This window comes from Pteropus alecto, unplaced genomic scaffold (assembly GCF_000325575.1).
Source record: "Pteropus alecto unplaced genomic scaffold, ASM32557v1 scaffold86, whole genome shotgun sequence".
Classification (NCBI taxonomy): domain Eukaryota; kingdom Metazoa; phylum Chordata; class Mammalia; order Chiroptera; family Pteropodidae; genus Pteropus; species Pteropus alecto.
The window spans coordinates 1672512-1699850 of record NW_006442109.1 but is presented as its reverse complement, the minus strand read 5'-3'; the positions used below and the strand labels follow the sequence as shown (position 1 = coordinate 1699850).

The 27339-nt window shown below is 34.3% G+C and overlaps 2 protein-coding genes across 2 annotated transcripts in view; one reads left to right on the top strand and one right to left on the bottom strand.

Annotated features, from left to right (window-relative positions):
- The window catches only part of EXOC5 (exocyst complex component 5), a 36812-nt gene extending 36365 nt beyond the window's left edge, over nucleotides 1-447 (bottom strand). Inside the window, exon 1 of the mRNA XM_006920147.3 lies at nucleotides 167-447. Coding sequence (XP_006920209.1) covers nucleotides 167-193 — 27 coding nt within the window. The 5' untranslated portion in view covers nucleotides 194-447. The remainder of the gene's footprint in view (nucleotides 1-166) is intronic.
- On the top strand, nucleotides 423-25821 carry AP5M1 (adaptor related protein complex 5 subunit mu 1). Its single transcript, XM_006920146.3, has 8 exons — nucleotides 423-900; nucleotides 4936-5581; nucleotides 9591-9818; nucleotides 13794-13933; nucleotides 14933-15018; nucleotides 15112-15230; nucleotides 18063-18159; nucleotides 20347-25821. Exons 1-8 carry the CDS (start codon nucleotides 827-829, stop codon nucleotides 20427-20429), a joined length of 1473 nt encoding a protein of 490 aa, XP_006920208.1. The 5' UTR covers nucleotides 423-826; the 3' UTR covers nucleotides 20430-25821.
- The last annotated feature ends 1518 nt before the right edge of the window (nucleotides 25822-27339 follow it).

Below are 27339 nucleotides of genomic sequence, written 5' to 3'. Positions count from 1 at the left end.
TCACGCTCCGCCCGCGCTGACACCGGAGCCGCCACCCACCCTTCTCTTCCACACCTTTCCACCGAGGGCTGCCCCCGGGCCGCGTGCGCACAGCCGCTGCTCTGCCCGCCCTCCTCGTAGCCAGCACCTAGGGCCTGCCACTCCCTGAAGAGCCGCCGGGACCCACCTCGAAAAGCTCGGCCGTCGTAGCCATCCCGGCCGGCTGAGAGGCTCGCCTCGCACTGGACGCCGTCTCCTCTTCACATGCTGCGCCTCAGCGGCGCCGCGCACAGGTCTCTGCTCTGCTCGCCGGCTCCGGCTCCTGGCCGCCGCGGGCTCCCTGACTCCCCACAGAGCCCAGGCGGGGCGGAATAGCGGCCATGAAGCGAAGCCGCAGACGCCTGTCAGCTGCCTCTCGGCACCGCCCGCGCCGCTCCCATTGTCACCGCCTCGCACGCCGGAAGTGGAGCTGCGCGCGCCGGGTTGGCTGTCGGGAGGGGCCGACGGGCGAAGCCAGCAGCCGGTGAACCGCTGAGAGGCTCGTCGCTCGGGCGAGTGAGGAACTGTGATCCTTGCGGGCCACCATCCCGGAAGTGGAATTTAAAGGAAGCAAGTATTAGGGCTGCCGGGGATAAATAAGTTTCTAGAGATTTTAGATGCGGATGCACAGAACTTTTTGTGATATGTGTTGGCCAGGAGGGACTCTGAGCCCGACCTGTTTGTGGTGGCGCAGAAGTGGCTAAGGATGAGTGAGCCTCGGGGCTTCTAAGAGTCCGTCTGAGAAAGCCGGTCTGCGCTCTTCCTTGTTGGCGGCCTCAGAGGTGAGCTCTTGCGTTAGCGGCGTATCATGGCCCTGCGGGCAGTGTGGCTAATAAGCCACGAATCGGGGACCCCACTTTGTGGCACCGTCAGATTCTCCAGGTAAATGATGAGTCAGAGGGGTGGATGATGTAGCCTAGCTTTGTGATGCAAAGTATCCCTGGTCTGCCACCTTGGGCGAGTTACTTAACCTTTGTTTCGTCTGTTTAATGAAAATTTAACAATACTACCTCATAGTGTTGTGAGAATAAAATGAGTCTGTGCCTGGCACATACTAAGTTTTATGTGTTTTCCAATACAGTATTAGTATTACTGTATCTTAAAATTAACTCCACCTGCTTACGATTGATATGGAGATGATGAAAAAGAAATTTATTGAGCACTACACATGTTTAAATTTTTTCTTTCATTAATAAAAATCATTCAAGGACATTTTTAACTCATTCTTCTGGAAAATCCGTGCTGAGCAGTATCAACGTTATTTTCATTTTATGTTTCATTAGTAGGAAATTTCAGATCGTTTCCTAATTACTGAAGAAAGATTTTTAAAGTACAAAATTAAATTGTATTCACTTTTTCTTAGATGGTATATATAAGCTGACCTGGTTCCAGTTTTAGAATTTGCCACATTTTATCAAGATACAATCGCTAATTGTAAATGTGGGTGGCATTTGGGGACTCTTTCACCTTTTATTCTCAGTGGCTATTGACAGTTCTTGCCAACAAATTTTTCCGTGATTTAAGCTCAGTGGTGAAGTAGCGTAGCTCTGAATTGAGGTTGAGGCAGATAGAGATAAATGTGATTTTAAATGAAAAGTGGTTGGCGATATGCATGTGAAAAATTCACTCTTTGCAACCTAAAGAGAGTTGATGAGGGCATCAGAGTTGGAGTTTACCATTTTCCTCCAGGATACATGACTTACATTTGTTGTTGTACCTCAAGTAAGGAGGTTAATAATATTCTTTAGTATGTTTCATAAGCCTCATTGGTATACTATGGTAGACCAAGTTTTACTTATATATTCCTTCGAGTATCTTTATATCTGCCATTCTCCCCCACCTCACAGGTAACTCATATTTTTGTTGCTATCCTGTATTCATGTGTTTGTGTATGCATTTTTCAAATTACATAATTATGCTATAGTCTTCATTCCCTTTTCTTGTCAGATTTGTCAGCAATATTTTTAAGGAACTTTCATGTTACTTCGTGTTCCTATAGAGCAGCACTGTTCAATAAAATTTTCTGCATTGATGGACGCGGAGAATGTTCTAAATTTATGCTGTCACTAGCCACATGTAGCTATTGAGCTTTTGAAATGTGTCTATTGTACCTGAGGAACTCAATTTCGTTTAAGTTTAAATAGCCGCATATGGCTAGTGCCTATTATATTGATCAGTGCAAATCAAGGCCATTACTTCTTACTCTGTAGTACTCCATGATTTACATCCTCCACATTTTACCTGTCCCAGTGATGATATTCGGATTGCCTCGAACTCTTGCTGAGTTCGCTACTGCTGTAGATATTCTCAGACGATCCTATGCTGATTTTGACTAAATATTACTTAATAATTAGCTCCAAGGAATACTTTCACCAGTCTACACATTCAGCAGCAGTGAGCAAGAGTTTTTTGCCAGTACAGTATCTTTATTTTCATTGCTTTTCTCCGTGTAGCAGTGATATTTAGCCCTTAGGATTTCCTCTTCTGTAAAGTGCCTGTACATATCCTTTATTCATCTTTTCTTTGAGAGTTGCTGGGTTTTTTCCCGTTAATTTGCCAGCATTTACTATGTATTCTCAATATTAGTCCTATGTCATTTTTAGCTATCACAGATATTTTCTCTTAATTTATCATTGTCAATCAACTTTGTGTTGCCCTTGGTTAAACAGAAATCACTAATTCTATTGCAAGCAAAGTAGTTAATACTTTGGGAGATTTTGAAGTCTTTTTCATCCCTACTCTTATTTCCTAAAGATATCTTCCTACATTATCTTCTCTTTATCATTTTATCTGTTATATTTAAGTCTTCTTCTGTAGTCCATCTTTGGATGTGCTGTTAATGAAGGAATCTCATTTTGTTTTTCTCTATACCGTGGGCCAGTTTTCTGACATCATCTTCCAAACTAATATGTTTTCTTAATTGATTTGTTGGGCTATCGATAGTTTATTATGTCTCCCATATAAACATTGGCCTGCCTCAGTTCTATCACTTTGTCTGTTCTTGTACCAATACCATACTATGTATACATACCACAGTATGTATTTATCTGTGGCATTGTAGCTTATCTTAGTATCCCATAGAGGTAAGATTTTTTTTCTTGCTTTTAAAAAGCTCCTTGAAGAAGTCATGCTTGTTTTCAGAATTTTTTCCCCACTGTACTCAGAATATTTCAGAAGAAAATTTCAGATATGTTTGAGTGGATATTTCAGCATCTCCATTGAGGCAGCAAGTTGGGTTCAAATAATTTACCAATTCTGTAGTGTTAAGTTTTATTATTTTCAGTTTTTTGACCTCTTGGGGCTGGTGGTATGCACTGGTATCTTATTCACGTATATGCCAAAAGATAATGGCCTTGATTTAATTTTAAAAAGCAAATGATCTTCTCTATATCTAACTTGGTTTAGATTCTGTTTTAAAGATTTGCTAGATAGGTAGTAATAGTATCAGATTAAGTCTGGCTGAGGTTGGTATTGTACCCCACAGTTGTAGGACCGTTTAGGTTTGAATCCTAGTGCAGAAAAGACCTAGAATAAGTCTGAATGGCAGATTGAGTCATCTAACAAAAATATTTATTGAGCACATATTGAAGCATTATGAAAGGTCCAAGATTAATTTCTTATCTTTACATTGAATCATGAGATTCTTGCACTTAACAAGAATTCTAATCATCCTCTAGATAACTGGTAGATAAGCACTGTACTAGAGTTTAGTCCAAAGTTCTCAACTATTCTTATCCAGAGACTCAGAAAGAAATGGCATTCACCTACTAGTTTATTACAGGAGTGCTAGCTAATTCTTTCCCCTTCTCAATCAAGAAAATGCATCAGAATGTGAATTGAATGATTGAGATGCACTAATATATTGATAACTTTGAATACATTCTTATTTTTCATTTTTAAGATTGTTAGTAATCGTCAACGTTTTATTAGTAGTATTAGTGAAAAAAATTATTTTGGTCAGGTGTGTTTTTGATCCTTGATAAGAATTACTGGTGTGTTCTCTAGCCACCTTTTTATTTTACAAATAAGAAAATAGACTTGGGGAAATTAGATGATTTACACAGAAGTTAATAGCCAATAGATGACTTTGTTATGGACTTTTGAAGTCTCCACTAGAGAGGTAAGTAATAGAGAAAGTACATGTTTTTTGAACTGGGAAAATGTAATCTCTCATTTCTATAAGTGAGCAAAAGCATCTTCTGTTCTCCCACCAAAAAAGGGATGAATGAGTAACTTACCATTCAGCCCAGAGCATGCAAACCATAAAAGATTATTCAAATTTTATTATTTTCATTACTTTATAATATATTCCAGGACCATAGAGGTAGATAGACCATTATTATTAAAATGCTCTTACGTATTTTTGTAGGAGTTGGCAAGAAGACTTAGTGTACCTGTTATTCACTATGGGTTGAGTAGAATAGAACATTTCTTTTTTACAATTGTATCATCTCAACTAGTGAATTCAAAATTGGAGAGGATTAAATTAACCACTTCTTTCGATCCTACTCTACCAGATGGCATCATAAAAAAATTCTTATAGGTGTCTAAAATGTGTCCAGGTATATACTTCTTGTCTACCAAGTGTGAATCTGAGCAGCCAAGAGACTAGGGTTTTGAATTAAAACCATGTGCTCTACCTATTTTAAAAATTAACTAAATTGAATTATTTTTTAGTACTAGGAAATGATACTTTATCATTTGAGATAATACCAAGTATCAACAGTCACTATAGTCAGAACTTAACGTGATATTTTTTTGGTTGTGGTTTTCGTGAGTGTGTATGTATCTGTTAATGTGTTTTTTATTGTTATTTCTGTTTGCCTTGTGTTTTGAGGGGTTCTTTTTGTTTGTTTTTAGATTCTTCTATTTTTATTTGAATGAATCATTTATAATGTTTTTGTTTCCATAATGCAGACGATATCCAACTGTTGAAAAACGAGCCAGAGTCTTCAATGGATCAAGTTATGTGTCTATCCCTGAAGATGGTCCCTTTCTTAAATCATTACTCTTTGAACTCAGATTATTGGATGAAGATAAGGGCTTCATGGAGAGTCGTGATAGCTGTTCACGCATCAATAAAACATCTGTTTATGGACTTCCAGTTGGAGGTGAAGAACTCTGGCCAGTTGTTGCTTTTCTGAAGAATGGCATAGTATATGCTTGTGTTCCACTAGTTGAACAGACTTTATCCCCTCGTCCACCATTAATTAGCATTAGTGCAGTTTCACAAGGCTTCGAACTTCTTTTTGGGATACAGGATTTTCTTTACTCAGGTCAAAAAAATGACACTGAGCTAAATACAAAATTGAGCCAATTGCCTGACTTGCTTTTACATGCTTGTCCATTTGGAACTTTGTTAGATGCCAACTTACAGCATTCATTGGATAATATTAATTTTGCTTCTGTGACTCATCCACAAAAACAGCCAGCCTGGAAAGCTGGAACATACAAAGGAAAACCACAGGTTTCTATTTCTATTACTGAAAAGGTAAAATCCATGCAATATGATAAACAGGATATAGCAGATACTTGGCAAGTTGTTGGAGCTGTCACTTGCAAGGTGAGCTTTTTCTCAGGTATTTGTATTATAACACTTAACTATGAAAAGGAAAACTTGTTAACTTTTATTTTGTATTATATGACATTTTGATTTTTATCATAAACAGCAGTCATCAGATGTTAAGATTCATGTGAAAGTTTGTATGTTACCTTTTTGCATTCCTTACAAATTGTATTAGTTATGTATTGCTGGGTAATGAATTGCTTCATTATCCCAACAATGAACATTTATTATCCTCATAGTTTCTGTGGGTCACGACTTCAAGAACAGCTTAGCTGGAACTTCTAGTGTGCAGTCTCTCATGAGTTCACAGTCAAGATTTCAGCCAGAGCAATAGTAGTCAACTGAAGGTTTGATTGGGGCTGGAAGATCTACTTGCAAGGTGGCTTACTCACATGGCTGGTTAACGGTAGGAGGCCTTAGTTCTTTCATGTGGACTTTTTAACATGAGATACTTAATGTCCTCACAACTGGTGACTGATTTCCTGTAGACGAAATGATTAGAGAGACAAAGACAGACACAAAGTACAGGTAAAAGCTGTTCTTTTTATAACCAAGACTAAAGAGCTCAGATAGCATCACTTCTACCATTTTCTCTAGAAGCAGGTCACTAAGTCTGGTCCACGTTCAAGAGATCTAGAATTAGGCTTCACCTTTAAAAAAAAAAAAAGTAATGTCAAAGAATTTGTGAAAATGTTTTAAAACCACCATACGTATTTTCCTTTTTTTTTTTGAGAGGAGGATGAATTGACAAATCTCTAACTTAATATCTAAAACCATTTTGAAGGGCTTTTGTTTTGTTTAAACAAGTCAGTAGATTAATATAGGATTCTCTGGTTTAAGTTAGAAAATGGGAAAAGACAATAGAAATAACAATATAGTTAGCAGTGATCAGTACCATGTTAAATAATGATCCAAAATAAAAACTCTCCAAGTACAAGTTCTACAAATGCATATTAATATTCTCAGATACCTTTATTTTTCTGGTATCTTTTTCTCTACACTTATGAATATAAACTTTTTATATATCAAACTTAGTGATTAGTAACTATGTACAAATCCTGTAGATAAAAATAGATTTCAAGAACAGAGAATTGTAACAGTCCTGGCAAACAAATTGGATCTTTTCTTTCCTTTTTAATTTTAAAGTAACCTAAGAGTTGATGTGTCTGTTTTAAACTCTCGTCCATCATGATCAAAAATACATTTCAGTTATTAACTTTATTAGAAATAATTATTGTACATAGCTCCAAAATTGAGATGTTAATGGATTATATTATTCATAAGTCTTTAAAGTAGTTGAATTCTCTTTCTTATAAGTTCCGTAAGATAAAAGTAGGAAAATTCGCTATTTCTGGGTTTTTTTCATTCTGTGACAATAATTAGGGAATATGTTATATATGATTTACTACTAATTAGTATCATGGTATAAATGTCTCAGTTTATTGTTAGGTTGACCCTCGTTTATGACATATGGGAATTTTGGATTGAATCCTGTTCCTAGTCTAATACAAATTATCATGATGGAAAATTTCATCAAAAAACTTTCTTTTAAAAATAAAAACAATGGGTGTGTATCTTCACTCACATGCTAAATGTTTCTTTAAACTTGTAGGTAAATAATATAACTGTTAGCCAAACACTTTTTAAGTATTTTAGGAGCTTAGTATTTTAAAGGAGTTTTATCGTGAAGCCTATTGTAAATGGAAATAATTACCTTCATTTTATCTTAGTCCTAGTAGAAAACCTGGTAAACTGAAAGCTAAATGGACTGAAGTTTTAGTCCCCACTCCACCACTAATTCTCTGAGTCTTTGGAAAAGTCACATCTTTTTTTTAATCCTTTGTCATATTTAAAATATGTAAGTTCCTAAGCCCCTTCCGTTTTTATAATTCCTTGTTAACCAGATTTACATATACTAGATTGGTTTAAAGGGTAGTACATAGATTTCTTCTAGAATGGATGTTCTCATTCTATAGTGAATGACTGGTGATATGGTACTTTAAATGCCTAGGAAGCGGGTAATTTATTCTTGATTTTCATAATGATTGCAATTTTCTAATCCTTTTGAGTATGTTAGAAGCCACTAAGTATAAACCGAATATTTTGAAATTCTATAGTATTTGCTATTAATATTTGCTTATTTTCTTACCTCCATAAATATCTGTCAAAAAACAAAACTAATTTTGTTCTTGCTAGTTCACGTATAAAGAATGAAGTAGCAGATGGTTTAGAAGTTGAAACACTAAAATATTTTTAAATTTTATAAGATTATTTGGCATTTTTATTTTCCAATGTAATTGATATTATTGTAACTCATGAAAAGGCACTAATTTTATATGACATTGTTCATAATGCCTGTCTGCTCTTAAGTGCTTACATTATGAAGCACATATATTCTTGAATTAACACATATGTCAGGCAGTAGATAAAAGAAAGACGTGAAACATTTCATATTAGAATGGAAAACAAAGGTAGGTCCATAATTAGAAAAAGATATCCATTCAGCAAACATTTTCGGAGTGTCTCTTGTGCCTAGCAATGTGTTAGGCACTAGAGAGATGAAGAAAAATATAACAGTTCTTGCTTTCAAAGAACTTACATTATCAAGAGAGAAACAGGCAGAGGCAAATACCTATAGGGGTGAATAGTTATTGTATGAGACAGACTGTGTATATGATGTTGGAACTAACTGCTTGCATTTGGAGCTAAGCATTATACTTGCTGAGTTTCACTAATTTTTAAATTAGTGATCTAGCCAAAAAAAAAACATATCAATAAGCTGTACATGGCTCAATTGACTAGTATTAACTAGAAAGTTAATAGAGGTAAACGTCAAGTTAGTTGTGGTAAAAGGAAGAATTCGACTACCCACATACATATGAATAAGGTATATCAGTCTGGTTGGGTGCAAAAGAAGCCACTGTAAGATTTATGGGAATAAGTGTGTTTAATGTAGGAATTAGGGCTTACTCAATTTTAAGAAGAGCCAAGAGAATAAAAGTGTGATCCTCTAGCTGCAGCATTTCAGAAACAGTCACTAAATGACTTCAGTCTGGACACTGGAAGGAGATAGAGAAGCCAGGGTTCACAGAGAACTCTAAGAAGCTGCCATGTCAATCTGTTACAGCCTTAAAGCAGTAATTCATGGAAAGGTCTGTGATAGTGCTGCATCTGGCCACCACAGCTTTAGCAGGAGCTCAGTAGAGGTTCGTGAAGCTGTCAGTTCTGGCTTCCACGACCTTGCAAGAATACTGGCTTTCCTTTTCCTTCTACCTTCCATGTCTATCTTGAGTACCTCTCATTGGCAAACTAACCCAGACCACATAGGAAAGAATATCCTGGGCTTCTCTACATGGCAGAAGTAGGCTGTAGAGGTAACAATTTTTGAACATAGGGCCCCACACAAAGTCTCGAATAAGCTAAGGTTACAAAGAGAAAAGATTGTAGCTGAAGGGAATAGCACATATAAAAGCATGGAGGCGTACATAAGACATTATGATTTACTCAGGGAAATTCAAGAATCCAATGTCGACAGCATTTAGTTACCAGGTAGAAAATGGTTAAAGAGGTAGGTACGAGCCCAACAATGAAAGACTTTAAAATTAATACAGTACCAAGAGGAAACTACTGAAAGATCTTGAGCATGGATACAATATAATTAGAATTATGTTTCATTAACATAGCTCAGCATCAATGGAGGATGGATTGTTTAGAGGAAAACAAATCTGTGACAAATTGTAAGGTCCTGTACCAGTGTGTTTGCAATGAGAATGGAGAGAAGTCAGTGGATTTAAAATAGCTTTCTATAAGTTTTAGGTATAAGCAGAGAGCTCTAGGAAGTATCTGAGAGCATGATAGAACTATTAACCAGAACACAGAAAGTAAAGAGAATAATACAGTGAGAGAAAAGTGAGTTAAGTTGTGGAAAATAACTCATAATTTCAGAAAAGCCTTAAGATATATGCTTCTAAGATCTTGCTAAGATCTGTTTCTGTTTGTATTGCAGTGTGATTTAGAAGGAATCATGCCAAATGTTACCATCAGCTTGAGTCTTCCCACCAATGGATCTCCACTTCAAGATATTCTAGTTCATCCTTGTGTGACTTCTCTTGACTCTGCCATTTTGACTTCTAGTAGCGTTGATGCAGTGGATGATTCTGCATTTAGTGGACCTTATAAATTTCCATTCACTCCACCGTTAGAGTCATTCAACTTATGCTACTACACTTCCCAGGTAAACAACCTTGGAGAAATTGAGAGTTAGCTAATTTTCATACTTAAGAATTCTATTTTAAGCGAATCATTCATATATTTGGTCCAAACGAGAACTTTTCTTGAGTTATCAGGCAATAATTGATGAATGAAGATGAAGATTCAGCTCTTTGAATAGGATGCCTCTTATCTCTGGAGTCTGAAACAGCATTGACTGGTTTTCAAAGTTATGGGATTTTTTTTTTTTAATGTTCCTTGATAAGGAGTCCATGGTATAGGATAAATCCTGGTATGATTTAGTCATGAGCATGTAAAAATACCTATAATCCCAGGCAACTGTGCTTACAAATATATAAATTAATAGCTGTTGCTTATTGAATAACTATTGTGTCAGACATTGTCCTAGGCACTTTATATATTTTCTTCTCTAGTACTTTTAAAACCCATAAGGTTGGTACTATTAGCCCCATTTTACAAATGAAGAGAGTCTCAGAGAAGTTAAATGACTTGCACAAGGTCATATAACTGATAAGTAGCAGAGCCGAGATTTCAGCCTAAATTTTCCAGACTCCAAAACCCAACATCTTTTCTGCTATACCATTTGTCTCTTGTCCTAATTGTGAATTGGTAGTTTAGGAAAACCTACTCAAGCTAGCTTAAGTAAACGGAATTTATTTTGAGAGTGTAAGAGGCAATCTTATTGTCATACAAGGATAAGAAATTAGACCCAAGATGTACTGTAACTAGAACCAGAAGACTAAAATTAAAATCACTCTGTACTCAAGGTCTGCACTGTCTCATCTCTGCTTCTCATACTCCTCTTCTAACTGGCTTTCTCTGCTTGCATGTGACCTACAGCTCTAGGACCTATACTGTGTAAGTAGGTCCTTCTTATTTCTGACTTCACATGTACCAGAAAGAGTGATTAGCTCACCTCAGCCTACAGAATGTCCCCCCTTCAATCAGCTATCGATAACCAATTTAGTAAGCTAGTGCTGAGCTAGGAAGTGGGGATGTCACAAGATACAAATGGGGCAGCAGGAACTATGGGCAGGTGTCAGTGATCAATATGTCTAGTGCACATCTTATATTGCAGATCATGGAAAACCTGGAGGAAGGGAACCTGGATGAGCAAGAGTAGGAAAAAGAATGTATTGCACGCCTTTTTCGTCTCTGAAAACAAAAAGAGATGGAAGAATCTCTGCCTGTAGAACAAATGTAGCTCCATTATCTATTATCGAAACAACTTGGAGTAATCTGTTAGTCATTAAAGACATATCTGTATATAATGACTATATTCTTGCAAGACTTTTTTCTCAATCACCATTGTTATTTTAGACCCATTAACCTGAGAATTATGTAAAAATTTTTAGGGCTTACTCAATTTTAAGAAGAGCCAAGAGAATAAAAGTGTGATCCTCTAGCTGCAGCATTTCAGAAACAGTCACTAAATGACTTCAGTCTGGACACTGGAAGGAGATAGAGAAGCCAGGGTTCACAGAGAACTCTAAGAAGCTGCCATGTCAATCTGTTACAGCCTTAAAGCAGTAATTCATGGAAAGGTCTGTGATAGTGCTGCATCTGGCCACCACAGCTTTAGCAGGAGCTCAGTAGAGGTTCGTGAAGCTGTCAGTTCTGGCTTCCACGACCTTGCAAGAATACTGGCTTTCCTTTTCCTTCTACCTTCCATGTCTATCTTGAGTACCTCTCATTGGCAAACTAACCCAGACCACATAGGAAAGAATATCCTGGGCTTCTCTACATGGCAGAAGTAGGCTGTAGAGGTAACAATTTTTGAACATAGGGCCCCACACAAAGTCTCGAATAAGCTAAGGTTACAAAGAGAAAAGATTGTAGCTGAAGGGAATAGCACATATAAAAGCATGGAGGCGTACATAAGACATTATGATTTACTCAGGGAAATTCAAGAATCCAATGTCGACAGCATTTAGTTACCAGGTAGAAAATGGTTAAAGAGGTAGGTACGAGCCCAACAATGAAAGACTTTAAAATTAATACAGTACCAAGAGGAAACTACTGAAAGATCTTGAGCATGGATACAATATAATTAGAATTATGTTTCATTAACATAGCTCAGCATCAATGGAGGATGGATTGTTTAGAGGAAAACAAATCTGTGACAAATTGTAAGGTCCTGTACCAGTGTGTTTGCAATGAGAATGGAGAGAAGTCAGTGGATTTAAAATAGCTTTCTATAAGTTTTAGGTATAAGCAGAGAGCTCTAGGAAGTATCTGAGAGCATGATAGAACTATTAACCAGAACACAGAAAGTAAAGAGAATAATACAGTGAGAGAAAAGTGAGTTAAGTTGTGGAAAATAACTCATAATTTCAGAAAAGCCTTAAGATATATGCTTCTAAGATCTTGCTAAGATCTGTTTCTGTTTGTATTGCAGTGTGATTTAGAAGGAATCATGCCAAATGTTACCATCAGCTTGAGTCTTCCCACCAATGGATCTCCACTTCAAGATATTCTAGTTCATCCTTGTGTGACTTCTCTTGACTCTGCCATTTTGACTTCTAGTAGCGTTGATGCAGTGGATGATTCTGCATTTAGTGGACCTTATAAATTTCCATTCACTCCACCGTTAGAGTCATTCAACTTATGCTACTACACTTCCCAGGTAAACAACCTTGGAGAAATTGAGAGTTAGCTAATTTTCATACTTAAGAATTCTATTTTAAGCGAATCATTCATATATTTGGTCCAAACGAGAACTTTTCTTGAGTTATCAGGCAATAATTGATGAATGAAGATGAAGATTCAGCTCTTTGAATAGGATGCCTCTTATCTCTGGAGTCTGAAACAGCATTGACTGGTTTTCAAAGTTATGGGATTTTTTTTTTTTAATGTTCCTTGATAAGGAGTCCATGGTATAGGATAAATCCTGGTATGATTTAGTCATGAGCATGTAAAAATACCTATAATCCCAGGCAACTGTGCTTACAAATATATAAATTAATAGCTGTTGCTTATTGAATAACTATTGTGTCAGACATTGTCCTAGGCACTTTATATATTTTTTTCTCTAGTACTTTTAAAACCCATAAGGTTGGTACTATTAGCCCCATTTTACAAATGAAGAGAGTCTCAGAGAAGTTAAATGACTTGCACAAGGTCATATAACTGATAAGTAGCAGAGCCGAGATTTCAGCCTAAATTTTCCAGACTCCAAAACCCAACATCTTTTCTGCTATACCATTTGTCTCTTGTCCTAATTGTGAATTGGTAGTTTAGGAAAACCTACTCAAGCTAGCTTAAGTAAACGGAATTTATTTTTGAGAGTGTAAGAGGCAATCTTATTGTCATACAAGGATAAGAAATTAGACCCAAGATGTACTGTAACTAGAACCAGAAGACTAAAATCTGTACTCAAGGTCTGCACTGTCTCATCTCTGCTTCTCATACTCCTCTTCTAACTGGCTTTCTCTGCTTGCATGTGACCTACAGCTCTAGGACCTATACTGTGTAAGTAGGTCCTTCTTATTTCTGACTTCACATGTACCAGAAAGAGTGATTAGCTCACCTCAGCCTACAGAATGTCCCCCCTTCAATCAGCTATCGATAACCAATTTAGTAAGCTAGTGCTGAGCTAGGAAGTGGGGATGTCACAAGATACAAATGGGGCAGCAGGAACTATGGGCAGGTGTCAGTGATCAATATGTCTAGTGCACATCTTATATTGCAGATCATGGAAAACCTGGAGGAAGGGAACCTGGATGAGCAAGAGTAGGAAAAAGAATGTATTGCACGCCTTTTTCGTCTCTGAAAACAAAAAGAGATGGAAGAATCTCTGCCTGTATAACAAATGTAGTTCCATTATCTATTATCGAAACTTGGAGTAATCTGCTAGTAATCATTAAAGACATATCTGTATATAATGACTATATTCTTGCAAGACTTTTTTCTCAATCACCATTGTTTTAGACCCATTAACCTGAGAATTATGTAAAAATTTGTTTATGTTTGTTTCTAGGTTCCTGTCCCACCAATTTTGGGCTTTTATCAAATGAAAGAGGAAGAAATACAACTAAAAATAACAATTAATTTAAAACTTCATGAAAGTGTGAAAAATAATTTTGAATTCTGTGAGGCTCATATACCTTTTTATAATAGGTAAGAATAAAATAACATGACGCCATGATTTCTGCCTTCTTTAGTACATATCCCCTGCCCTATAATAAATTACTTGTATTTTTTACCTTATTTTTAAGGTATTTTTATGTTATTCAAATGAATGCTGATTCTGAGGCAAAACATAGTCATAAAAATAATCTCTTTACCTTTAAACATGTCTTTATTTCGCTGGTAAAACTTGCTAGTAAATATAAACTTAAGCCAGTGTAGCTTCCTAGGGGGTTATTTCACTCCTGGCTTTATTTCTAACAGTTTTTCTGTATTCTACATACAAGTCAAGCCCAATAATCAACTACCTGGTGGATTAAGCCATTTATATCATAAGATTTCAATTGATCCTGAACAACTCTGGATTTGGGCCACCGAACCCTGCGCAGTTGAAAATCCACATATAGTACAACCTGAAATTTACTGGATTTCATTAACCAGTGTCACACACACACACACAAAAATTTTTTTAATTTAAAAGAAGAAAATCCACATATAACTTTTGGCTCCGCAAAAACCTAACTACAGTTGGCCTTTCACATCTATGAACTGGACTGATAAAGTTGACCTTTGAACGACACGGGTTTGAACTATGTAGAGACCTGTGTCATTCAAGGGTCAACTGTACTTCCTCATCAATTCTTTTAAATTTGTTCTACAGCGTTCTATTCGTAGGATATCTAAATATGTAGTAAAATCATAGTTTTAATGTTATGTCAGTCCATTGTGTTAATACATTCTATGTAAGTTTATAGTTGTCTTTAGAATTAATAATGAAATGTAGATCATCACCAAAAATATCTATTATGTTTCTGGTGTTTTTCGAGATATAATGTTTGTTACTTATTCTCTGTTCTACAAACTTGAATATAGATATGTTTTTATGCTGTCCTTGTATTAAGTAACAGTAGCAAGAGTTACTTAAATTTCTTAAAACTGTTATATCTGTCCTCATTACTTCTCTTTGTTGTGTCCTTTTCTTTTGTAAAGAGGTCCAATCACACATGTGGAATACAAAGTTAGTTTTGGCCAGCTCGAAGTATTTCGAGAGAAAAGCTTATTGATCTGGAATATTGGTGAGCCAGGTTTTGTTTATTAATTATTTTTCTTTCATTTGCTGTAGGATCTACTTAATTTAGAATATTTGATTGGCGTATTTGTGTTTTTAGGACAGAAGTTCCCTAAATCAATGGAAATCAGTCTTTCTGGAACTATAACTTTTGGAGCCAAGAGCCATGAGAAGGAGCCATTTGACCACATTTGCATTGGAGGTACAGCATACTTAAAGGTAAATATGTTTGTATGGCTCACTACATTAGAAACATTTCTATTGTTTCTAAATTGCATATATCTAATTGACTTTTTAATGTTTTCTAGCCATTTTTTTAAGTTCTATTATGTCTATGCAAAGTTTTTTTAAAATTTTTGTGAGGTTCCTTTTTAGTATTAGTCACTTTCTATTTCACTTAATACTTACAAATATTGAAAATGAAACTGTTAAGTACAGCCTAAACACTTCAACTTAATCTAGTTCTACCCAGCTCTAGTTATCACATTTGAGATTTGTATATAAAAATATGTATGATGTAGTCCTTGCTCTCTAGGGATCTTTCAATGATCAGTGTCAATAATTAATCAATGCTAACTGCTTTTGGTGTTTCAAGGAAAGTGTTGCAGTAGAAGTGGAGTTTAAGCAAAACTCTGAGGCCCAGATAAACATAACTATGAAGCTTTGAAGAGTGACTAACATTTGCATAGGTAAAGAGATAATTTAAAGGAGTGACAGATAGCAAGGCATGCTTAGGAATCAGTGCTGGAAATAGTAACACATAAGGCTGGATAAGTGATCTAAGTGTGGATTTTAGATTGTTTGAATCTCACTTTTATTCCTTTGTTACAAAATGTTACACTTTTTTGGGGTACGGGAGTGGTCTTTTAGAAAGCGATACTTTATGAAGTTAGGTCTAGAATGAATGTGAGGAAGATGAGTTAAAAAACTAGAGACAAAGAAAGTATTTTAGCTATATTAGAATTCCAGATGAAAGGTAATAAGTTAAAGATAATGAGCTAGTATAGTGTCACAAAAAGAGAAACGAAGGGAATAAAAGGAAGAGAATGCTATAAAAGTTGTAATAAAGATAAAGCCTTGGTCACTAATTAAATATAGAGACAAGAAATAGTTTTTAAGTCAAAGATGGTGTTATTAAAAATATATATATAACTTAAACCAGACTGGAAGCCCCAAGAGGGCAGACCATGTGAGTCTCATTCATTGTTTTACTACCAACATCTAGTCTAGTACCTAGCACATAAATATTTGCTGAATGGATTGATATACTTAGAAAAAATTATTGATATGGAGAAAGGAGGGAGTGGGCTTCATATCACTTATGTTGCTGGTAATATAACATCCCAATATAAGTGTCCAGTAGGTAGCTAAAAACCTGGAGCTTGATTCTGAAGAGAGAGCTCAACTATGTATAGGATTTATGGGTTATCCATGGAGAAGAAATAGTTGAGTCAGTGGAAATGAATAATCAGGAAAAGATAAGAGAAAATAAGGAGGAAGATTCAGAAGAACCAATGAAGGAAATTGAAGGAGCGATCAAAAAGGTAGCAAGAAATCCTAAATAAGATGGTATCAAATTAAAGAAAAAAGATCAAAATCTATCCATAAAAGCAATTAGGGGAAATGGTAGTGAAGTCAGAAGTATACTAGCGATATTCACTTCTTCTGTCTTGGCTTCAACAATGTCCACAAGATTTGTTTCAAGGATTATTATAAAAATTTCTACTTCCAGATATTTTTCAGAAAAAAAAATGTGGGATGTTAGTACACTGTATCTTTCAGTAGTAGAGATTATGATTTTTCTATTCATTTCTAGCACTTAACCAGTTATAGTTTAGTCAAAAGCATGTACCACATATTTGTGTTCACTCACTAGATTTATTTTTATAATATTTAGTTGTGTGGAAATCATCCTTTATGTAACTTCCAGCATCTAGATAAGCAAGCAGTTACACCAAAAAAGCAAGCAAGAGCCCTTTACTGTTCGAGGTAATTTGAATTGCAACAAGAAAAAAATTGCAAAGATCTGAAAATTACATTCCTTGCAAATGATCATCAGTTTGGCAATCAAAAGGAGAAAGTTAGGAAACAGGGAAAAATTAGCAGGGAAGGGAGATGGAAGAAAAAAATATATAGAAAAGGTATCGAGATGCTGCAAAATCAGGAGCTTTTAGCAGCAAAGATGAAGAGAACCACAGCAAAAGGAGACTGGAGCTCTGTAAGATACAGACCTTTCATAGTTAAAGTGAATATTATTCTGACTCAGAGGCACTCAGTACCATGCCTTCAGAGAAGGTACTGATGTTCCTGTCTACTATAATACAACATAATAATTGGCATTTATACTGATGATGCCACATTATCAATTAAATCCCAGAAACAATGGATTATATTTTAGAAAGGTTTTATAGGTGAGAGATAGGGTGATTTCTAAGCTTAGTTCTGTTAAAGTTGAATTTCAGTTTTGCGGAAAATTAAAGTAGAGCATCTCATTCCTTCTAAACACCAGAATAAACTGGCATTTCGGTTTTAGTAATTGCATTCTTGTGTTTTAATAAGTGATGTATACATTTCTGCCTGTAGAAGAATTATGATCTGAAACATCACAATCACAAAGCCTTAGAGATAGAAGAAAATATCAGAACACCAAACACGATAGGGGAAAGAGCATCAGCTTTTGTAGTCAGTCATATCTGAATTACAGCTGCCAGCTCTGCTACTTACATGTTGGGATGCTAATTGCTTCTGTCTCTGTTTGGAAAATAGGGATACCTTGCAGTATGGATTAGAGTTCATATTAGTGAAGTGTCTGGTATGTGTTAAGCATATAATAATGGCAAACTCGCAAAGAAACAGCCCTAATGCAAAAGGGAAATGGTACATGTATATGTACACATCTACATGCATACACACAATATTCAGGTTTAATGTTTGTGATTTTAATTTTTTAAACTGTGTGAATTAAATTCCTAAAACTATGTTGAGGAAAAAAATGAGACTATTATTTTTACCAAAGAATCACCTTAATTTGGTACATTTCTTTTTTTCTAGCTTCATTTTAGGATCTTAGATTACACACTTACTGGGTGTTATGCGGATCAACATTCAGTTCAAGTTTTTACATCAGGAAAACCAAAAATAAGTACATGTAAGTTGCACAGATTCAAACCAACTTGAGGGAATGAAAATGGTGTCACACAGTTATTACATAAAGTAAAATTAAAGTGTAACAGAAAGAGATCTGAGAATAATCCCAATTATAAAAATTCTGGCCTGAATTTATTCTTTGTGTAAAATTGTATCTTGTTTATTAAATTGTCTGAATGAGCAGGGATTGACATAGAGGTGGGCTTTAGAATAAAGTTGTATTTGTGTTCTGTTTATAATGTTTACTTTTATTAAGAGGCTGTTCACAGGCGCTTTGACAAAGATTTGAGTCTGGCTCAGACAATTCATTATCTGTAATTTTAGGCAAATTAGAGACCTCAAAGTTTTAATTTCCTCATCTATAAAATGGAAATTATAGTATTATTTACATCAGGATTGTTATGAAGTTTAAATAAAATTATATCAACCAAGTACTTAGCATGTCGCTTAGCATGTAGTATGGATTCAATAGATTTTAAATATGATTTTTTAAAATTTTAAGTATTTCTAGCAAATGTTGTAGTCAATGAACATTACTTAGTACTCTCTCTATTTTACTAATAGGAAAGCAATAGAAAGAAGGTTTCCTGCCTTTGGTGTGTTTGTTGGTTATAAAAAGAATATGTATATAGTGTACATGAAATATAGGGAGACAAAAAGCAATTTGTAAATGAATTAAAAATTATTTAATTTAGATCAAATGCATACACGTAGCATAGAACAGAAAAGTAGCTAGAATGAGGTAGAGTTAGCTAAACATAAGTAGAACTCTTGCCTTGAATTAAGGAGAATAAACTATTATATTTAGGTAAGAATTTCTTAAAGATTAGGGTCCTTAAAATAGGAAAGATAGGACAGGACTTTTTACTTGAAAGTTTCAAAACAATTATAGAACTCAGAACTACAGAATTCTAAGTAATTACTTGTAAAGAGCAGTAATAAATTCAATAAACCATATTCTTTACATCTGTAGGCTTTCCCTGTATTTTCTGCTACATTGTTTTTTGGTCGTTTTTTAAAGAAATGCATATATATGGGATAGTATTCATAATGCATTTTTTTTATTAAGGCATAACATAATTACATCAGTTTGGACAAACCAATGGTTTTGTCTAAATGTAAACAAACCAATATTTTAGGTTTTATCTATAGGATACCGAACATAAAATGTTAATTTAAATAATAATAGCTAACATTTATTGCTTACTATGTGCCAAGCACAGTTCTAAGTATTTTATGTGTGTTAACTCATTAATCCTCACAGCACCCTGTCAAGTATTGTTATCTCCATTTTACAGATGTAGATAGATGCTGACAGAACAGAGAGATTACGGTCCCATAATTAATAAATGGCAGAACTGAGAATCAAACCCAAATAGTCTGGCTCTGGGGCCTGGCCACTTAACCAATATGCTATGTTGCCTCTCAAGGTTACTAAGTTTCCAAACTGAAAGCAATAAAATAAAAAAGATAAGATAATATATCCTACCTATATCCTTTTCATTATGAAGAAGGGCATGAAGAAGAATGGTAGAAAAGGCAGAACTGAATATTTAGTGATGTATGTAATAATAAGAATTCACATGTGACTAGTTCCAAATGAGCATTATCTCAATTTTACATATCAGAAAACTTCAAAGAGATTATCATTTGTCCAAAGCTACAAAGCTATTAAGACAAAAAGCTTAAATTTGATCAGAACTATCAGAAACTATTGAAGCAATCTTTTAAAAACATTATTAGGAAGTTGGCTGTTTATTTCTGTCTCTGAAACTTTGAATGAATAGAGAATAACAAGATCAGAATCAGGACCATTGCAAAGAGGTTACTAGAGAGAAAACAATAAAAACTTTTTATATTGTAGTTGTAGTTGAAGTAATGGTCCACAAGAAACAAAATTTAGGGAAAATGTGAGAAAAATAATTAGGCAAAAAAAAATTTGGCATAAGTGAGGGATATTGGCATAAATGTGGCATAAATAAGCTTAAAGATGGGTTATTTAAATATTTAATAAACCCATATTTTTCAAGTAAGAATTACAAGCCAAAAGTCAAAGTAAAATGAATATTTCAAAATATTGCCTGCCTTGAAAAAATTATTGTTCCACAATTTTAAATATCATGACTTGGCTGTCTTATTGAATTTTTGTCAAGATGATACAGTCTTATCATTTTTTTTTTTTTTTCAGATCGGAAACTAATTTCTTCTGACTATTACATCTGGAATTCTAAAGCTCCTGCTCCAGTAACATATGGATCATTATTACTGTAATTATTTCACATTTAAACATGATTTATACAATAGTAGCATAGCTTAAATCATAATCTTAGTATGTGTGCATAGTACTTATGTGTGAAAAAATTATTGAATGATTTAATTATAAAAACACTCTTGTTTGATGTTTTTAGTCTAACACAGTTTGAAAAAATATTTTAAAGACTGATGTCTCCAATTTCGTTATCCTTTGATTTTACTCAAGTACTATTCAGAGCATAAAACAGTAGTGAGTGAGTCACTTTAGGCTTATTTTAGACTAGTCTTGGGTCATCCTGCCACACATACTCCTTCCTGTGCCTGTGGCAGACCTGGCTAATCTATCATAGCCCTCTCTCTTTCTCTGAGCCTTCCTGGATACAGGCTCAGGCTCCTCTTCAGTACAGAGCTGCAGGCAGCCACTCCTGATGGATTGTAGATGATGTGCAAAAAAACTACTTACTCTTCCAAACCTGAGTTCTAAGTTCCTAGTACATTGTGTTGTTTCAGAATACCAGAGACCACATTAGAACAACTGTAAATCTCTTGGAAAAAAAGCCAGTGAAAACAAAGGAAAATTGTTTAAATAGTAACCTGTTCTTAAACAGAGCTATCCTATTGACTAATAAGGAATCTGCATAATTCTACTTAAGGTGTTTATCTCTGTTCTAGAGTAACTTTTCTTGTAAACTTATTAATCTGCTACAATAACATTTTGCTTAGGGTGTCAGCAAGAATGCTAAGAGGGGTGGGATAACTTCAGAAGACGAGCATAATGTTTTGTGATCACAATGTCCGCAGCCAAATTTTTAAAGATAAATGTGGGTATAATGTTTTTTTCATGTTCTATTATATTAAAATTCACTAACGAATGAATTCAGATAAAAATTCAAAAGCCATTCTGTGGAGAGTATCATTTAATTTTATTTTAGTAGCATATTTCAATCTTAATCTCATGTAGCATATTTTCTTTAAATTTGTCACTCTCACTTTCTTGTGAGCATTCTTTTGGTTTTCTCAGGAACCATCTTGTCATAGTCTTTATTCTCTTTACCTGTCTTTACAATTGTATGTCTCATTCTGCTTTCAAACCAGTTCACTGTCAAGTTGGATTTTAAGTGACCCTTCATGAAAAGATGAAATCTCAAGATCCTCAAAACTTAATCCATGTCATTTATTTTTACAGAACAGAAGTAGAAGTATTATAAAAAATACATTACAGATTAATATTCAATCAAACTATATCTTGGTTTTTATTTTTTAATGAGTCTCCTAAAGAAAAGTTGAGAAAAAGCTGCTAAGTCTTTCGAAGAGAGCTGTGATAGTTTGAAAGGATATTGCATATAAATTTAGGATTTGAAATATGATATTTTAATTAAGATCAGTTCTACTCATTACAAACTCTTTTTCTGCAAGGCATTTTCGTGGCACAATGTTCTCTGTTCAGAATTATCCCAAATAATAAAGGAAATAGAATAATTGCCTGACCAGGACTTTAACTTATTATTCTAGCCTAATCATAGTAAAAAACTTTCCTTTTGAAAAAATAAAAAAACTATTTCCCTTAAGCTTTTGATCTTCCTTAAACTCAAGGAAAGCTTAACATTTAACTGACGTTAAAATTAATGAAACCGTTTGGACATCTCGATTGTATAATGTTTAGCAAAGCACACTAACGTAAGCAAGAGGCATTTATCTAGTGAGTAGGCAAAGATTCAGTATAATGATCCCCAAAGGAAAACTTTATAGGCAATCAGAGAAACCAGTGAATCTTTGACTTGACATTTCTAGAAACCTAAGGAAAATCTAGGAATACTGGAAAAGTGTAGGGCAACGTGATGCCATCTATTGCCGTTTTATTCTAACATAACACTACAGAACTAAAACCAACTCATGTTTTCATCCTGTTGAGATCAGCTGGACACACTGTGATGCTTTCGATTTTGTCTAGAAACCTGTCACTTCAGGATAATTTCTGAAGACAAAGTCTGTTTCCCGTTTGGTAGGTGACCTGTTTAATGTTTTCCCTGTGTCTGGGAACTCCTTAGTGTAATTAGCGACCTTTGAACTCCACAACTAATCCTGAGCTATTTTGTATTCCTTACTCATCTTTAAGGCTGGACCTTTCTTTTCTTCAGAGTCCGCTGCCACAATTAAAGAAGAAACAGCTGCATTTCAAAGGGATTCCGATTCCAGAAGCTTAATCGTGATTGACATGTTCTTATTCTAAGCTATAAGACACTATAAGAGTTCTTTCTTGGGTTAAAACTTCAATCATTTTCTAAAAAATTATCTCACTATGGATTTTATTCATTTTCTTTGATAACTATTCTTTGCATTTTTTTAACTTGAAAGATGCTTTGCGTTTGCAGTGAATATGTGCACCTACTTCCAGTTAAAGATTTGGATACTGTCAGACCTACTCTAGATGCAAAATTGCTAAATTAAATTCTCTTTTGGTGCCAAAATATGATTATGAAATCTGATGTCTATCATATGGGTAATTATTCTTCAGTAGACCCAAAAGATACAAAACACATTAAGTTTCTGGAAACATACTCCAGAAAAGATGGTCCATGATTTTGGTAAAACTTTTCTTTTCTTCAATTTTTACTAAACAATGTTTTTAAAACTTTTTAAAGCCAGCAAATACCCTTACAGTGTAAGGTAATACCTTTATAGTAGTGGGCATTTTTTACTTTATAAATAATGTATTCAAATGTCAAGTTTGAATTAAATAACCTTGGAGGATTATTTGTTCAAAAAATTTTTTTGCCTAAACATTAGTCTGTCTCAAAATTTAACTTTTTTATACCAATTCAGTATTTCTAATTAGTTAAAATTATTGATTTTGTATGATTTAAGATCTTTCAAAGCACAATTTTCTACATAATAACTAAATTTTTTAAAATTTATTTTTATAGTATTTCAGACTACTTTTTATAGATATTCATAAACTCCTGCACCACCCCTAGGAGGTAGGTAGGTCGAGTTTTCATCCAGAGCCTCTTCGGGGACGAGGACGGCTGCCACAGCAGAATGGTGGTTTCTAAGACAAAGGTCAGAAAAGGGATGTTAATAAACAGTCTTCAGGTTTAAGGGACTTTTTTAGGATTACATCTTAAATTCCAACAAATCAGATTTAGGAGTTACTGAAAGTGAAATTGATCCATCCCTCATCCAAACTTTGCAATACTTTCCTGTTCTGACATCATTTAGATAGTCAGCTGTATTATCAGATTAGAAACCATTGTACCAGGCTGGTGAAAGGAAAAGGAGGCAAAAAGCTAAACATGGGATGAATTCTGAACCTTTTAACCTGGCTGAAGTACGTTGGTCCCTGTTATGCAAATACCTTCAATCCTCTGCTAAGTTCAGTGGAAATAATTTTCTTGAATGACAGGTTTATTCAGCAAGGATTCAGTTGGTGATTAATCCCCCTTTGATCTAGGGTATTTCACTTAACTACCAGTTACCTCGTTCTGACAAAGTGCAACTGAGATTAGGGAGATCACTAGAACACTACCAGGGTGTGCGTTTATTCTCTCTAACCTTTTAAAGCAAGGGCCAAGAATGCAATTTATTTTCAGTATTTGAAGATGTAAAGTCCTGTCTGTTAAGTTAGAAAGTCAATTGAATACCAAATGAAGTTTATTTCTTACGTAATAGAACAAACATTTCTTTTTGCTTTGCTTAACAATGATTTTAGGAAACATAGACTTTGAAGGAAGAAGAAACAAAAAGACTACATTCTAAGTATTTTGTCTAGTTTTGTTTCATGTAGTATATAGAGTATACACTTATTGGCCCTGAGATAACCTGAAAATCAAAGTGGTGGCTACCAACTTAGGTTAAGAAGATGCTTCTATTTGATTAAACTGCATGGTTTCTTCCACCCCCACCCCAACCCCCCATTAAAAAAAATGTCATGCTATGTGGTAAAGAAATCCAGTTAGGGAGAACACAATACACAATTACTCAAGACTTCTGATTTCAAAGATTTATTTGTTGACTTCATCTTTTCTTGAGGAAAAGAACTTGTTATGTTCCCATCATAAGAATAATTGCATTTATTTTCAGAATGAAGATATTTCATAAAGGTAAATGAGGCCATTAAAAAATACTTTCTAAGTAATTACAATCTCAAAATAACCATTTTCACAGTATTGTTTGCTGTTTTTTCTCCCTTTTTTTTTTTTTCGTTTAACTGGATACCTCTTCTTCTACAGCTTTAAACTTTGAAATATTCTATGGAATTTTGCACAATGAGAATAAATTTTTAAGATATGTTTCATGCTAGGTTTCTCAAAAAAATTCACTTTTAAAAACATCAATATCAATGTCAATATTTATCTTTTAAAATATCAAATTTGGGGGGATATATTTCTCACATACGTTTCAAGATCCTTAAGAAACTGCTTTGTAACAAAATTTGTTTTTAAGTTAAATTATTATAGACAAAGCATTTTTAAATGTTTTATAATTGTTCATTCTAGTAGCAGTTTGTAATATAAGCTGTGTATTTACATAATTATACGGTTTTTTGGCTCAAACATTTTGTGACCTAATTTCTAAATTGAAACAATAACTCAAGTGCATGTCTAACTTACCATGATACCAAACCAGTCTCTCTAGTTTCAATTTAGTAACTTGTTTGCATATATCTTTTGATAGCAAGTTACTTAACCACAGTAAAATTGAGGTTCAGAGAAAATATAAGGTGAAAGGCAGGATTCCCTGCCTATGTTGCTAAGAAACTGGTATTGTTAACAATTCACTACTCTATTCAGTAAATATTTAGTTAATAAAATGTTGCAATATATTTTGAAATATGCCATCAGAGAAAGAATCTATATAAAATGTGTGTATATTTATGTAGTGTATATATGTTAGTGAGTGTGACTTAGTGGATTTCTCCATGAAATATTTAGTATCATGTCAGAGGAAGAAGAATAAAGTCAAATATTCGAATATCTTCCCCCCAAACACAATATTAGTTAATAGTAATGAAGAGGTTCATTAAAATGAAAATTTCCAAAGAACTCATAAGATCACTTTTACAAAATGATTAATATTCTTATGAGCTGAAGCCTTTCAACTAGCTTCTAATTTTTTTTATCAACTTTTATGGATATAATAATATTGTCCATATATAGCATGGAGCAATTCAAGGCCTTATCTGTATTACTAGTTTACTGTCTTGTAAGCAGGTTACTCTGAGGTCCAGGTTGATTTCTCTAAGGCCATGGCTAATCTGCCTGATTGTTGGCAATGTGATGGTAATGTATGATGTACAGCATTTACAGATTGATGGATGCCCTGGAATGGAAACCACCTGTTGAGTTGTTTTTCCAGTAGGACATGTGAAAATTTGTGTATTTGGTAACCTATTAAACATTTAAAACTCAAACTGTGTTTCTATCAGATGTCTTTTTAAGTGATAGTTTATGTTAAAAATTGGTTTAGATAACACATTTCTAATAATAAAAATGAAAATTTTATCTCATAAAATTTTTACTTTTTCCTTCAAGGTACTTGAGTGCCCTCTGCAGGTTATAAAGAGATAATTAATTATTTTATTTTTAAACCCCGTGACTTCCCTTTTAGAAGCATAACCAGCGTAAATGTGATCTATTTTATTTATGATGTTAACTTTGTTAATTTGCCAGCAATTGGAGGAAGAGTTTCTTTTTCTTGCCTGTTTTATAGTTGTGTTTAGTGTAAAGAATTTAATACCATTGAATTCAAAACACTTAGCTGGGGCTCTTTAACAGTTGGAATTATACACATTAGAATTAATACACAGTCCCTCAGAGAAAGGAGATAAGGAAAATATCTATTTTGAAATGTATTGAAGGGGTGGAGAATAACTTATTTCCCATAACATTTTTAGAATGTTATACATTTGAAATAAGCCTTTTTCAATATGCATCTTGTGAAATTTTTAAATTGCATAAGAGTTTTATTTCTTGATCTTGTTGATGAATGATGATTATGTTCAAGCTATAAAACAAGTCTTAGAATTTAAACAAAATTAGGATTGAACAAATAATGCTTTGGTATTGTTGCATAGGTCAACTGACTAAAAAGAGTATTTCTACTTGAAGAGCAAAAGGCAAAGGTTTTACATCTGAGTCACTCATTTCAATGTACCCATATTTCTCAATGGATATAACAGATTAGTTCCTAAAGGATATCAGAGTTCACTTTCTACATATAAAACTATGGAACTGGAGCACCTGCAGCACTTCTGATTCACTTAAAGCTTCCAGGGGAACTAAATATGATGAGAACAAGAGGAGAGACTAGATCAAATTACTAGAAATAGATTTTTTTTGCAAGCAACATAATGATCCTGATCATCAACCTTGAAAAAGTAAATTAGAACAAGCAAATTGCAGTTGAAAAATTCTTTCAGCACTCTGCTGTTGCTACTCAGCCAGAGGCAAGGGAAAAATGCACTGTTTTGCATTAACAAAGGAAACATTATTAAAGTGAATGTTTACATTGTGTTTATTGAAGTGTTCAAAGAATATTTGCATCTTCAACCTGCTGTTCTCCCTACTATTACAGTGCATGAGTGATAATAAAAAGTCATTTATACATTATAGAAAAATAACTTGTTTCTGAACTATCTTCAAAATATTTAAGTATCAGACTTAATACTTTCTTAAAGATTTTTGTCTCTAGGAAATGTATCCCATAAAAAAGACTCATTTGCTTGAATATAACTTACAATTATTCCCAAGTGCTTTATGTAACTTTCCTCCTAGAAACTACAGCATATAAGAAATAAGCTAAAAATCAAACAAAAAAAATAATTGTGAAATTACTGGTGAGTTTGTAATTAAATATATAATATATTCATTTGAGAAATAACTTGATAATTGAGAGCTTTTGTGAGCTATCATTATCTTGAACTACATAA

Coding starts and splice junctions, on each gene's coding strand:
- AP5M1 (XM_006920146.3), top strand. CDS start 827: ATGGCCCTGCGGGCAGTGTGGCTAATAAGCCACGAATCGGGGACCCCA. Junction 901..4,935: donor GGCACCGTCAGATTCTCCAG/GTAAATGATGAG, acceptor TCCATAATGCAG/ACGATATCCAACTGTTGAAA. Junction 15,231..18,062: donor GAGGTACAGCATACTTAAAG/GTAAATATGTTT, acceptor CTTTTTTTCTAG/CTTCATTTTAGGATCTTAGA.